Below are 15,375 nucleotides of genomic sequence, written 5' to 3'. Positions count from 1 at the left end.
CTTCATTAATGATGTTTTGATCCACTTGGAGGGTATGTGGGAAGAGCATGTTTATGATGTTCATAAGGTGTTACATCGACTATGGAAAGTTGGTTTAAAGCTGAAGCACTCAAAGTGCATATTTAGGTCTAAAGACGCGACTTATTTTGGGTATTGTATTTCTTGTGAGGGTTTGCAAATTAATTTTGACAAACTTGTGGTTATTCTAAAGTTCCTTATTTTAAAGTGTGTGAATGATATATAATGCTTCTTAGGCAAGATGCAGTATCTCGGTTGTTTTGTTGTGCATCATTACGAGTGTTGCTAAAGTTGTCAACATCATCTTTCATATGGTCTGTGGATTATAAATTAACGTTTATGGATCTCAAGAGTTATTGACGACTCCTCCTATTTTAGCATATCTTGATTATACTTGACATTTCATTTTGCATGTAAATGCTTCTAATATTGGTTTTGGATGTATATTAATGCAAGAGAGCCCGAGTGTGTTTGGTCAATGCCATCCTATTGCATATATAAATCGTATATTATAACTAGTGGAGGTGAACTACTCCACAACAAAAAAGAAGTGTTTAGTAGCACATTGGGGTTTTGAAAAACTTCATGCATATCTACATGGTTCTTAGATGTTACTAGAAGGTGATCATATTGTAATTACTTCATTATTATGTAAACTACAAATTTTTCCTTTCCAATTTGCCAGCTTACCTCGTCTATCAAACCACCACTGCCTTGGCTTTTGCTAAGTTCCCTCGCCAAGGTTCTTACCTACTGTACCAGCTCCTACTTGGTCCTACTTGGTTTCAGCTACTGCACGAGCAACGGAGCGTTAGCCATTCATCCACGGATTCCCAAATCTCTCCCAATCCCCCTTCTCAGGTTAGACTAGACTTAAGGTTCGGCTACACTCCTCGCAGGCATAAGCAGCCAAACATACCAAGCCTCCAGGTTCTTAACATCCCTTGGTACAACAAGACTTGATCATAGGATCTTCTAAATCCCAAACCTTAGGTGCAACACTTGCTTCGGGACACCGGGGCGAAACACCATGGCCTAATGGCCTGGTATGGGTACCTCTACCCCCCCCCCCCCGAACTTCCATCCCGAAGGGAAAGTCCAAGCCCCTAGGAAGGGTGAGGACTAATGAGCCACAAGGTACTCAAGTGGGGCACCACTCCACATGAGCTGGGAGCACTACAATTGATTTCCCTTTCGGGAGTGGGAGCTGCTCTTGAACACTTCCCCTCTGGCACCACCCGAGTCCATGCTCACTCCCACCCAAGGCCCCTCAACCCTAGTTTCTACCTCAAGTTAGTTTGGAAGCACTACTAGAGAGTTCTTTCAAGATTGGTTCTTGGACCTCACTATCCCTACTATATATTTGGAACCCCCTGCAGTCCCCCCCCCCCGGGAGAAGTACTCGGACTCGGTCTTGGACTCGATCTCGGACCTGACTTCAAACTTGGTCTCAGACTCGATCTCAGACTTGATCTCGAACCCGATCTCGGACTCGACTTCGGACTCGACCTTGGACTCGGTCTTGGACCCGATCTTAGATCTCGGACTCTATCTCGAATTACCTCAGACTCGGACTCTGTCTCGAACTACCTCAGACCCGATCTCAGATCTCAGACTCTATCTAGAACTCAGTGTCGAACTCGGTCTTGAACTCGGTCTCCGAGTCGGCCTCGAACTCGATCCCGGACTCTATCTCGAACTTGGTCTTAGAGTCGGTCTTGGACTCGATCTTAGACTCGGTCCCATCTGATGAACTCCCTGTCATTTTGGTCATGCTTTCAGGGATCCTTTAGTCTACGACTGTAGCGCACCTGAATTTGGAGCCGAACTCCAAGCTCGTTGCGCTACGAAACGAGGGTCCGGTACAATCCCACGAGCACTAGCTCCCCGTATCCAGCACCTACACGCAAAATGGTGTCAGACGAAGTCTGGCACAATTTTGGCATACCGGTGGCCTAACGCGAGGAGGAGGGTACTCCACCGACTAGAGCAGCGTGGAGCTTGGGCTTAGACCCAAGCCGGACGCAGAACAAGGAGCGACACAGCCCAGCGGGAGCCAAACTAATGTCTCAGGTGGTCGGACATGCATTCCAACCACTATCCCTACTATACATTTGGAACCCCCCACAGCCCCCCCCCCCCCCCCCTTGAGGGACACACGCTTTGGGCTTTCACCCCAAGCCTCCCTTAGTACCAGGAGTTAGTCTCTGGGACAAGTTTAAAAATTACTAAATATGGAATAGCCTTAGATTGCGAATTTGGACACGGGACGAACACCATTGTGTTCAAGCTGACCTTTACATTCCGTAGATATGCCAAATGAGTGAATCTAGACACTTTCCATAAATAGCATTTGGGACTGAAACGAGACTAACACAAAGGGTGTGATAGCGAAGGTGTTTGGCAAACACGGTAAGCTATCATCTAGTGAATATTGAGGGACTAGTCTCAATATCGCAGGGGTTCCCAACACTAGCAAGTGCAAGTCAACATCATAAGTTTCTCATCACCGTGTTAAGTATGCTTGGCTTAATGACAACTTAGGATTTCCTTCCTTAGTGCCCTTCCGGTCTAAGTGCACATGTGCTGACCAGTTTCTCAACTAGCTTGGGCGGAGACCATAAAGGGAACCAGCAGTACCGACCTCCTGCCGTCGTGGCAGTAAGGAGAGAGAGTTCGTAAGTACTAGCCGACAAGTATCTTTCGATACCTGAAGTCACATTCGCGACACTCTCCTCCCCTTGGGGAAGATCGACGTCCTCGTCGATGCATACCTGAGTCTAGCAAACCGTCAAGGAAACAACCCCGAAAGTTAACGGAAAGCACACTATGTGGGAAATGCACTGACTTAAATGAGTTATGGAACGACCTCTCCTTTATGTCTAAAGACGCTAAGACTCAGACACTCTGCAGCCGTCGCTGACAAGGAAATGACCAACGGAGTTAGCCACCCTTGCTGCTCCGAGTACCACTCGGCTTACAAAGGAATGATACATCCCTGCCCATAGGGATATAGGGAGAAGGCCAGAGGCCCGACTGCCCTTGAGCAAGAAATCAACCCCGTCGGGAAGATTTAGACAACTATTATAAACTGGCAGAAGAAGTTGTTTACACGACCACGCCCCTTTTCGAAAACGAGTCATCGAGAGAGAGGCGGGGACTTGTGATCAGTCTATAATAGTTATCTCCATGGTTATGGATTGGACCCATGCACCGAAGTGCCGAAGTCAGCCTGCCAAAACTGACCCAAGTACAAATGATCGAGAGAAACGACACTTTGAGTTATAGAAATATTTTACTTTATTAATTTGCAAGATTTATTACAAGATTTACAACAGCTATTTTTTATTACTATTCTCATACTCCATGACAAGCTCACGGGCATGTACAAGATTACTAAGAGGTTCCCAAGTTGATTCACAAGTCGGGTAACCTTTCCACTGAACTAGATATTCCTTCACACGACCACCACATGCCTTACGAGACAAAAGGATGGCCTCAACCTCATACTCCGGTTCACCATCAATAACATCCGGAGCTGGACGAACATACCTAGAGCGGCTAGGATCCTCATGATATGGGGCCAGTAAACTGACATGAAACACATCATGAAGGCTGGACATCTCTTCTGGAATATCCAACTGATAGGATACATCACCAAGTCTTTTCAACACCCGATAGGGTCCAACATATCTCGGCAAGAGCTTCTGAGATAAAGATCCCTTAATGTTCAAGTTCCAGGAAGATAGCCACACCTGATCTCCCACTTGATAGGATACATCCCGACGATGCCGATCCTTATCACGTCGATACCTATCCTGAGCTTTGCCCATCACCTCAGTAGCCCGAGACCAACCTTGGCGTAGCTGCTCCGCATAAGTCTCAACGGCTAGGACCAACACTTCGGTCATTGGTTTCGGTACAACAATCTGTTGAGGAACCCTACGAGCATTTCCTTGCAGCATCTCCCATGGAGAACAGCCAATAGCGCTGTGAAATGTGTTGTTATAACAGATTTCTGCTGTATCCAAATGCTCAACTCAGTCACGTTGGTCCGCCGCGACATAGTACCGCAGATAATCCTCAACTTGAGCATTCACACGTTCGGTCTGCCCATCAGTCTGAGGATGATAAGCCGTACTAAACTTCAATTTGGTACTGAACAACTGGAACAGTGTTCCCCAAAACTTCCCCGTAAACCTCGAATCTCTATCTGAGATCATCTCTTCAGGAAGACCACGAACTCGCACTACTTCATGGAAAAAGAGCTTTGCTGCTTGTTTCGCATTTACTGTTCCCACAGTTGGAATGAAGTGTGAAATCTTCGACAACCAATCCACAACCACCATCAAAGTATCATAACCCTTAGACTTTGGCAAACAAGTGACAAAATCAAGCGTCACACTTTGAAATGGCCATGCCGGTGCTGGAATGCACTGCAACTTTCCAGCCTGCTTCTCAGTTCTGCGCTTACATTGCTGGCATATAGGACAAGAACGGACATAATCCGCTACATCACCTTCCATACTAGACCAGAAAAATCCCTTTTTCAACGAAGCCAAAGTCTTTCACTATCCACCATGTCCCGCTGCTGGAACATCATGATGTTCCCGCAGAAATAACTGCTGAAGATCCTTAGAGGGAAGATACAATCTTTCTTGCTTATAGAATATAAGCCCATCCCGAACTGAGAAGTGAAGCTTCGCATTAGTGCGACTAGCAACTTTTGCTGCTTCGCTACCAGGGCTCTGCTTCAACAACCCCACACGGCACAAGATTGCCTTCGCTAATGAATCACTTCCATACGAAGTCTGAATGTCCTCCAACCAGTCCAAACTGATTGCCGATATTGCCCGGAACTGAGCCTGACGACTCAACGCGTCCGGAACAATATTGTCCTTACCAAGTTTATATATGATTTCAATATCATATCTAGCAAGCTTCTCTTGCCAACGAGCCTGCTTCGGCGTAAGCTTAGGCTGCGTAGCAAAGTAGCTCAGTGTGTTACTATTTATATAAACCTTGGTATGTCCACCCAAGTAGTGTCTCCAGTGTTCCAAGGCCGACACTATAGCAAACATCTCTTTCTTATGCGTTGGCCATCTTCGTTGAGTTTCATCCAATTTCTTGGAATAGAATGCAACGGGACAACCATGTCACCTTAGCATAACACCAACCGCTTTATCACAATCTTGCTGCAACATAGCACCAATAGCATAGCCAGATGCATCACAATGCACTTCGAAGGGTTTATCAAGATCTGGTATCCTGAGAACAGGAACCGTAGTCAAGATCTCCTTCAATCGTACAAAAGCACGCTGACAAGCTGGTGTCCAATGAAACGGAATATTACTCTTCGTCAACTCAGTCAACGGAAGAGCAATTCTTGCAAAATTGCGGACAAACTTGCGATAGTATCCCGCCAAACCGAGAAAGGAACGAACATCTGATACAGTGGTTGGGACTTCCCAGGACTTCACCGCTTCCACCTTCTTTGGATCGACCTCAATCACGCCACCACCAACTATATGTTCGAGAAAGTTTACACGCAATTGTCCAAAAGCACATTTACTTTCCTTAGCATATAGTTTATGTTCGCGCAACTTCTGAAACACCAGCTCCAAGTGTTTCAAATGATCCTCCAACGTCTCACTAAAGACAAGAACATTGTCGATATATAGGACAACAAATGCGTCCAAACAATCTCCGAATATTCTATCCATCATAGTGCTAAATGTTGCCGGAGCATTGCATAACCCGAATGGCATGACAAGAAACTCATAAGATCCGTACCGAGTCTTAAAGGCTGTCTTCTCCACATCCTGACCTGCCACCCGTATCTGATGATACCCGGACCGCAAATCAAGTCGCGTAAAATACTTAGCCTTTAAGAGTTGGTCAAACAAGTCATCAATGCGAGGCAAAGGATAACTGTTTTTAACCGTGATCTTGTTGAGTGCCCGATAGTCAATACACATCCTCATGGTTCCATCCTTTTTCATAACAAAAAGGACTGGCGCTCCATAAGGTGACTTGCTTGGTCGGATATGACCTTTGTCAAGAAGCTCTGTGAGTTGCTTCTTGAGTTCAGCCATCTCCTTGATGTTCAATCGATATGGAGCTTTCGTAGGTGGTTTAGAACCCGGAATAATCTCCGATGATCAACCTCACGGCTAGGAGGTAGCCCTGGCGGCAAATCCTTCGGGAAGATATCCTGATTCCTCACCAACAACACCAATATCTTCTTTGGTACGGGATCAACCCCGTCGCCGATTCAAACTGAGTCACCAATACCCTCAGCTTCCATCACTTGAACCCAAAAGGTCTGACATCCCCTCTTAGCTACTTTTTGAGCGGCTCTCGCAGTCAAGAACTTTGCATCCCAATCTTTTGAGGAATGCTTTTGCAACTGAAAGGATACATCAGGATGTCCTTCTGACTTCAACGTGATACGACTTTGTCCAGCACCATAAATCCCTTTTATATACTTGTTGAAGAAATCCATACCAAACACCATCTGAAAATCTGGTATCTTCAACACTACCAAGTCCACTCTTTCTTTCCACTTGGATATCTTTATTGGAACATCACTCATAAACTTTCTGGCTACTTGCCCACCTTCCGCAAACCGGAAGTGCATAGGCGACATTTGCTCAGCATTTAATCCTAACAACTTAACTAAGTCTTCGGATATCACGCTGTGCGTAGCTCCCGTGTCAATCATCACTCGGATTCGGTGTCTACGGACAAAGCCTACCAGATACATCAACGGATCAGTGTTTGCATTGACTGCAAGAAAAGCTTGAAAAAAGCAACGAAAGTTACTCACCTCTTCTTCCTCATAGTCTGCATTGACCAACTCGTCAACCCCTTCAGCTTCACCACCATCGTCTTTCTTCATGACATTAACCCGAGACCTTGTCTTATGCTTGTTGGGACATTCCGAGGACCTATGTCCCGACTCTCCACAATGGAAGCAATGACCCACACTACCCATTCCGCTAGGAGCAAGTTTTGTAGGTTGCTGCTGCTTGTACCCACCAAGAGGAGGAACAGAGGGCCTAGGACCAGAAGAAGCTGCTGGTGGTCTCCAACCACCACCACCTTTGTTAACTGTTGCTTGTGAGCCTCCAGGGCGGAACCTGCCTTCCACTCTCTGTTTTCGGTCACCTTGTTTATTCCCAGAATTTTTATTCTTGTTTGAGTTACCAGCATACGATTGCTGATATTGTTCTATGAGCGAGTGACTAAAGGCAACTTGTTGCGCTGCCTCTTTACACTCCAGGTACGTCTTTGGCTTAAACTTCAAGATCTCATTTCGAGAAAGTGAACTTAAACCCTCCAGGAAATAACTCTGAGCATCTTCGTCACTCATATTTGCAATCATAATGTGCTTTTGAGCAAATGCATTAACATAATGCATAAGATCCCTTCGCTGCTTTAACCGCCGCAGCTCCACGCGAAGTCTTAGACCAAGATCATCCGGCAAGTATTCCTTACGGATATGAGACCGCATCTTGGTCCAACTTCTAGTCTGCCCTTTTTCAGCACACACCTAGCGCCACCAAGTTTTGGCATGATCGGTGAGAAAGGATTGTGCACACGCAACTTTCGTACGATCACCTACGTCTGCCGCTATGAAGTAGTTCTCCATATTGTAGACCCAGTCTTCCAAAACCTGATAGTCCCGCATGCCTCTGAAATTGGGTGGTTTCGGAGGCTTGAACTTTGAAACTCATGCAACCGGGGGCGGCTGCAAAACTTCATCGTCCTCAGAACTCGAAGAGGAGTCCGGTTGCTTAGGCTTAGCTGGTTTAGCTGCCTCAGCTTCTTTCTTCCCCTTCTTGTTCTCCTTCTTCAATTTGCGAATCTCCCTTCACAAATTCTCGATCTCAACTTCCTGAGCCGTACGCTGCAATGCCGCAGCATCTGGCTCTTCCTCTTCCGACTCAGCCTCAGCCCCTTCCGCAGCATCTCCAGCAGGAGTTTCCTCCTCTCGATTCACCCGTCTAGAGGTTTCAATGTCATTAGCACGGTTCCTCTTCACCATCCTGCTAGCTGCATGCATGCCTCTATCAATAACTGAACATGCATAAAACGTTCTTACCGAATGGTGTAATCCAACTAATTCTACACAAGTCACTTCGGATCTACTAGAAAAGTCTCTACGTATGCAACTTGAGTCAGAAAATCTGACAAAAGTTGGATAGAAATCGCTGAGACAATTGCTCTCTGATACCAAATGTAGCGCACCTGAATTTGGAGACGAACTCCAAGCCCGTTGCACTACGAAATGAGGGTCCGATACAATCCCACGAGCACCAACTCCCCGTATCCAGCACCTGCATGCAAAATGGTGTCAGACGGAGTCTGGCACAATTTTGGCATACCGGTGGCCTAACGCGAGGAGGAGGGTACTCCACCGACTAGAGCAGCGTGGAGCTTGGGCTTAGACCCAAGCCGGACGCAGAACAAGGAGCGACACAGCCCAGCGGGAGCCAAACTAATGTCTCAGGTGGTCGGACATGCATTCCAACCACTATCTCTACTATACATTTGAAACCCCCCACACATAAATAGCATTTGGGACCGAAACGAGACTAACACAAAGGGCGTGATAGCGAGGGTGTTTGGCAAACATGGTAAGCTATCATCTAGCAAATATTGAGGGACTAGTCTCAATATTGCGGGGGTTCCTAACACTAGCAAGTGCAAGTCAACATCATGAGTTTCTCATCACCGTGTCAAGTATGCTTGACTTAATGACAACTTAGGATTTCCTTCCTTAGTGCCCTTCCGGTCTAAGTGCACATGTGCTGACCAGTTTCTCAACTAGCTTGGGCGGAGACCATAAAGGGAACTAGCAGTACCGACCTCCTGCCATCATGGCAGTAAGGAGAGAGAGTCCGTAAGTATTAGCTGACAAGTATCTTTCGATACCCGAAGTCACATTCGCGACAACGACACCTCGGGGAGTTAGTTCCTTACAACTCCACCACCTATAGAAGAAGTTCAATGCCCACATCAAACATCTCTTTTTATCATACGACTTGTTGACCATGTCTCCGGGGGCATCCCCCCACTTAGCGGTGTGCCTAAGTTAGCCTCCTCGGCCAAGAGCCCATGACAACAGAGTATAGGTGTCCCTATACCCCTCACCTCACCACGCCCTAGTATAGGGTCGGGACTTCAACTTAGCCTTGCTTTACTAGGGGGTTGGGATTCGAACCCAACCTCTGTAGAATACGTCTACAGATTCAACATCCCTGTGGGGGTTCTTTATGCCTGGTCGACTTAGCTAACCCATGCTAATTAACTTACCTTCGGCGTGCTTTTGGGTCACAACATATGCCATTGCTCAACTTCGCAATTTGATACTTTAATTGAACTTTGCATAAGTACATAGAGTTCTGCCTTGCAGAAATTCCTCCACTAGATCTCGTGCGTTTGCTAAGTTCTCCTTCGGTTCCCATGTTGCTTCGTAGTGTGGAAATCCTTTCCACTTCACATGGAACTCTCTCACCTCACGTCCTTGTTGCTTGCTCTTGCGCGCATTGAGGATGGCGTCGACTTTGTATTCCTCTTCCCCTTAGATAACCTCAAGTAAAGGTCTTACTTGGTCCTTGCAAAGCGGATCCTCAAAGTACGGTTTGAGTAAGTTCACGTGGAACACTAAGTGCATTTTACCCATCTCTCGAAGAAGTCAGAGGTGATAAACCACTTTACTGATTCATGCCTCAATCTTGTAAGGCCCTGCAAACCTGCTTAAGGAACTCAAGATCAATTCATTTATCTCCCTAGCTTGGAACTCTACATCCCGGCGCTTCTGGTTCACGTACTTGGTTTGTCTTTGTTAAGCCCATTCCAATGAATCCCTCACTAGATTCCAAATGTTAAGTCTTTCTGTTGTGAATGCCTCCACTGCAGGTAACTCTCCATGATACTCGACCACGCCAAATTCCATAGGACCTTCAATAGTTCGCCCATTGATGACTTCCCATGGACTCACCCCAATATTCGAGTGTGGTGAGTTGTTATAGCACATTTCTGCAAGTTCCAAATGACTTACCCAATCGGTTTCTTCTCCCGAGACATAGCATCACAAATAATCCTCTAGTTGCCTATTCACCCTTTCTGTTTGTCCATCTGTCAAGAAGTGTTAATGCCATCTAATTTGACTTAATACCCAATACCTGTCTGTGGGTGATATGCTGTGTTGAATTTCAACTACTGTTCCAGGAGAGTTCTCCAGAACCTACTGGTGAAGATATTATCTCGATCTAAGATGATCTCCTCTGGCCTTCCCCGCACTCAAACCACTTGTTCAAAGAACAGTTTTGCTACATCTTTCGCATCCACTTCCGTTGTGGTGGGTATGAAATGTGCCATCTTCGAAAATCGGTCCACCACCACGAATATCGCATCAAACCCCTCACTTGGGGGGATTCCCGTGATGAAGTCCATCATAAGACATTTTCATGGATGATCTGGAATTGGGATGCTTTGTAACAAGCCCCCACTAACTTGCTAACATGTTGGACATATCTTACCATTGCTTTGGCTTTTGCTAAGTTCCCTTGCCAAGGTTCCTACCTACTATACTAACTCTTACTTGGTCCTACTTGATTTCAACTACTCACTACACGAGCAACAGAGCATTAGCCATTCATCCACGGATTCCCAAATCTCTCCCAATCCCCCTCCCCATATTAGACTGGACTTAAGATTCGACTACACTCCCCACAGGCACAAGTAGCTAAACACACCAAGCCTCGAAGTTCCTAACATCCCTTAGTACAACAAGACTTGATCATGGGACCCTCTAAATCCTAAACCTTGGGTGCAACACTTGTTTCGGGACACTGGGGTGAAACACCGTGGCCTAATGGCCTGGTATGGGTACTTCTACCCCCCCCCCCCCCCAACTTCCATCCCGAAGGGAAGGCCCAAACCCCTAGGAAGGGCAAGGACTAATGAGCCACAACATACTCAAGTGGGGCTATTATATAATCGTGATGCAATACTATTAATAGAGTTGAGTTCACCTTCATGATTTCTACAAGTTGTCGATGCTATGTCTTGGGATCAGTATTTGATGAGCATTTTTCCACTTATCCGAGTAGAGTTTGTAGAACATCTAGACCATATACAAGTGGGACAATAATGGTGTTAAAACTCCCATCATCATCTACTTGTAGAGTACAAAGTGGATAACTTAGTATTAGTATATTTTCCTAATCTTATGGTATGTGGTTTGTCTAAGGGGCTTTTGACTTAATAGAAGGGATATTAAATATTACAACAAGTTGGACTACAAGTTTATAAAGTTTGGTATGACATTGAACAGGTTGATCCTCCATAAATTATGCATATGCAACAGCTTAAATGCTTCATAAAAAGGCTGGCACCATCTACAAATCCATCGATGCCACCTTGTAATGTTCCTCCAGATCCCAACCCTTCCATGAGAGAACCCTGACTGTCTTCTATCATTCTGAAAAGAAAAGGATGATATGAAGTTCAAGTGTACAACTGTGATGTTGAATACTAATATTAATATAGTGGGATTTTGGTAACTATTAGATTAGTTTCAATTCAGACCACTTGCTCCTATATATAAACTAAAGTTTTTGAACTAACTGCACATTTTTGCATTCTCTTTCTATATTCTATACACTCACAATAATAGTTTTATAATTACAATATATATTTAAACACTTCCATCACAAAAATAAAAGATTAAATCCCTATTTTCTTGTAGTCTAAAAAGACCCTTTATTTGATGTTATATATTTTTATCTATTGTGTATAACATAAGTTGCAATGCAATTAATATCTAAATATAAATGTACCTTCTAACTTTTAAAATATTACATTTAATAATATTGATTAAACATTTATTTTAGTGTATCTAATTGTTGCCCCAAATCATGAGGATTAAGAAAATGATTAATAAATAAATTAGAAAACCTCATATTTAATTCAGCTACTGATTTTCTTATAATAGATTTTACATCTGCATGACCTTCATTAAGTTGCAGCATAAATTTCTAAAAATAATGATAAGTATCAACATTTATATTTGAAATTAATATATTTTTATCTATGTTTTGACCAAGTGGAATTAGATTATTTAGTGTATCATTCATTATTTCTATAATAGCATTTATAATAGTAGATATTGCGTTTCCCATTAATATTACCAAAAGAAAACATAATAATGACATAAATATAATAAAATCATAAAATAATTCATATTCTTAATTGCAAAAGTCTGAATTTAATATATACTATTTAAAATTTAATAAATGGAAGAAATGAAAATTAAATTAATTTGAACTTTAATTTTTTTTCTAATATTTAATTAATTTATTTTTAAATATTAAAATAAACTAAAATATTTATTGGATTAAAATGTTTTTATTTTTTATTATAAATACTTATTTAAACATTCAAGCATTTAGTTTTTAAAATCATAGTGTTTAGATTGTTCCAAATTTTAAATTTTTGTTTGTTTTATGTGATTCTTATGTTGTAAGTGCCCAACTTTTGATTTTAGTATCAAACTGGTTAAGCATGTCAATTTATAAATGGATGTTATTATCTAGGCCATCATCCTAGTCTCCACAGCTCGTCACCTTAGTCCCTACTGCTCGTCCTTGACATGGTGTGGAGTTTAAGATGGTTTCCATCATTTAGTTTACAATCTCCTGTTATGCGATCTTCATTCCCAAAAGGTGACACATTGCCTTCAAGGATGACATGCACATCAGCCGCCCATGGGATACCTCGTTGACGAGGTTGGGCAAATCTAAACTCACTTAACACGTCTGGCAGTGGTGTGAGAAGCAACCAGCTGGACTCGGTTTATCATCGCATTGTATTGTGTTCCTTCAACCTTGCGAAGTGCCGCGTACCATGTTACCTGAGAAGCCACCATTCCCTCATGTATAAGTGAGTGAGCACAAGTTTCCTTGCCCCAGGTGTGTGTGTGTGTGTGTGTGTGTGTGTGTGTTACCAGAGACGAGTGTAAAAATGACAAACTGTAAGCAAGCACGTTAATTTATACTTCATGGGGCAAAGTAAATCATCAGACTACTGGGTTGGGCGCTTAAAGCATTGCTCAAATACAAGAGATTTATCTGGTGCAAGGAAGCTTCACAAGGAAATCCTATCTACAAACATTATTCTAGGCACTTACCTCAGAAATTTACTTGTACAAATGTTTGGGAAGTGCGGTAGTGTTACTGAAGCGTACGATTGTTTTAACAGCACTCTTCAGCGAAATGTCTATTCGTGGTGTCTCATGCTGGGAGCATATACCCAGAACGGGCTTATCAACCAAGCCCAACAAATGTTTGATATAATGCCAGCCAGGGATGAGGTAGCACACACAATACTGCTTACATGCTACGCTCAGAGAGGTTGTCTAAGAAAATCGCAAGAGCTCTTTGATGCCATGGCGGATCAAAGTGTTGTTGCTTGGAACGCGATAACTTCAGCTTATGCCCAAAACGGGCATTTGGAATCTGCCAAGGAAATGTTTGACAGGATGCCTGTTCGCAACGAGAGCTCGTGGAACGGGCTCATGCAAGCTTATGCCGAAAATGGTGATACGAAAATAGTAAGGGAATTGTTTGAGAAAATGGCCAAACGGAATGAGCTCTCGTGGAACACAATGCTTTCGGCATATGCCCAAACAGGTGACTTTGTTGAATTTTTCGACCGGATGCCGTCTTACACGGTCGTTTCTTTCAACACTGTGATGCTGGCTTACACTGAGAATGGGTCTCTAAGTCTTGCAAAGAGTGTTTTTGAGACAATGTCGCAGAAGACAATCGTGTCATGGACAACGCTGCTCACGGCACTGGCCAAGAGCGGCGAGATCGAGCAAGCAAAGATGGTATTTGAGAGAATGTCGGGGCACGACGTTGTAATTTGCAGCTCAGTGATCCAGATTTACGGCCAGCATGGATTTCTCAGAGCTGCTCAACACGTGTTTGACCGGATGCACGACCGCAATGACCAGACATGGACAGCGATTCTCACAGCCTACGCAGCCAGCGGAGATCTAAAAGCTTGTGAGGCATTTTTCAAGGAGATACCAAATCCGGACGCGTTTTCTAGGACAGTGATGATGCAAGTATATGCCCAATGCGGGGATTTGGAGCGAGCAACAAGGCTGTTTCTATCGCTGGAGAGGAAAGACTCCGTGGCTTGGAATGTGATCATCCAGGCTTATGCCCAGAACGGGCATGTCGAGGAAGCTAGAACCATGCTCGAGAAAATGACCGCAGAAGTGGACGTGGTATCTTGGACAGCGTTGGTGTCTGGGTATGCCCAAAACGGGCAACTGAGCAAAGCAAAGGATGTTTTTGACAAAATGCCACAGTGGAGTGAAATCTCCTTGACGTCCATGGCTGTCGCATATGCCCACAACGGGCATATCGCAGAAGCAAGAGATATGTTCGAGCGTGGACCTATTGAATCCACTGCCCCATGGTCTGCGATGATCACAACATACGCCCAAAACGGGCATCATACTCAAGCTCTCGAGCTTTCGTTGGCAATGGAGCTTCAGGGTGTGATGCCGGATGCAATCGCCTTTCTGGGAGTGCTCGTTGCTTGCAACCATGCGGGTGATCTACAAAGGGGATTCCAGAGCTTTGTGGCTATGGTGGAGCGGGGCATCAGAGCGACTGCTCAACACTACTGCTGCGTGGCGGACATGCTTGGGCGTTTGGGACGAGTGGGAGATGCCCACGAACTTATCCAGTGTATGCCATTTGTGCCCGACGATGCGACATGGACAAGCTTTGCTGGGTCATGTAAACTGCATCTACAGACATTAGACTCTGGATCACAGAGTGTTTTGGAACCAATGGCGTGGAGAGATTCTTCTCCCTATGTGTTGATCTCGCATGCATGTCTTGGAAGATAAGTGTCGAGTTTGTCAGGGACACATTTTTTATATTATGCCTATCATCAAAGTAAATACTGACTGATGATACTAACAATTAGGCCAGTCTATTTTGGGCGTGCCTCAAAGTCAGAGACGTGTTCCTTCGGCAATACATGCTTGGGTAGAATATACCTGAGCGCTCACACTTTGCTAACAGGGTGACTGTGTGAGCCACCTGACGAAGCCAGGCCTTGTCTTCCCAAACCCCTCGCTATCTGGAGATGGCCAAGAATAATCTAGCCTGAGTTGAAGCCCTCCGGCAGCACGGCAAACGAGCCAGAGGCATCCTCGTCATCAACCAACGCACGCACAACACACACGTTTGTGTGATATGTGTGACGACTTACACGTTTGCTTCGATAGCCAAACGCCTCAGAAACTTCTCCACTGCAAAA

The 15,375-nt window shown here is 44.5% G+C and overlaps 1 protein-coding gene across 1 annotated transcript; it reads left to right on the top strand.

The window, feature by feature from the left end:
* The first annotated feature begins 13,090 nt into the window (after nt 1–13,090).
* On the top strand, nt 13,091–14,959 carry LOC112347800 (pentatricopeptide repeat-containing protein At4g02750-like). Its single transcript, XM_024679230.1, has one exon. The coding sequence runs from the start codon at nt 13,091–13,093 to the stop codon at nt 14,957–14,959; it is 1,869 nt and encodes a 622-aa protein (XP_024534998.1).
* The last annotated feature ends 416 nt before the right edge of the window (nt 14,960–15,375 follow it).

This window comes from Selaginella moellendorffii, unplaced genomic scaffold (assembly GCF_000143415.4).
Source record: "Selaginella moellendorffii unplaced genomic scaffold, v1.0 SELMOscaffold_24, whole genome shotgun sequence".
NCBI classification, from domain to species: domain Eukaryota; kingdom Viridiplantae; phylum Streptophyta; class Lycopodiopsida; order Selaginellales; family Selaginellaceae; genus Selaginella; species Selaginella moellendorffii.
This window is presented reverse-complemented; position numbering and strand designations above follow the sequence as displayed.

Excerpts from the sequence above, each read along its gene's own strand:
- LOC112347800 (XM_024679230.1), top strand. The coding sequence starts at position 13,091 with ATGGGGCAAAGTAAATCATCAGACTACTGGGTTGGGCGCTTAAAGCAT.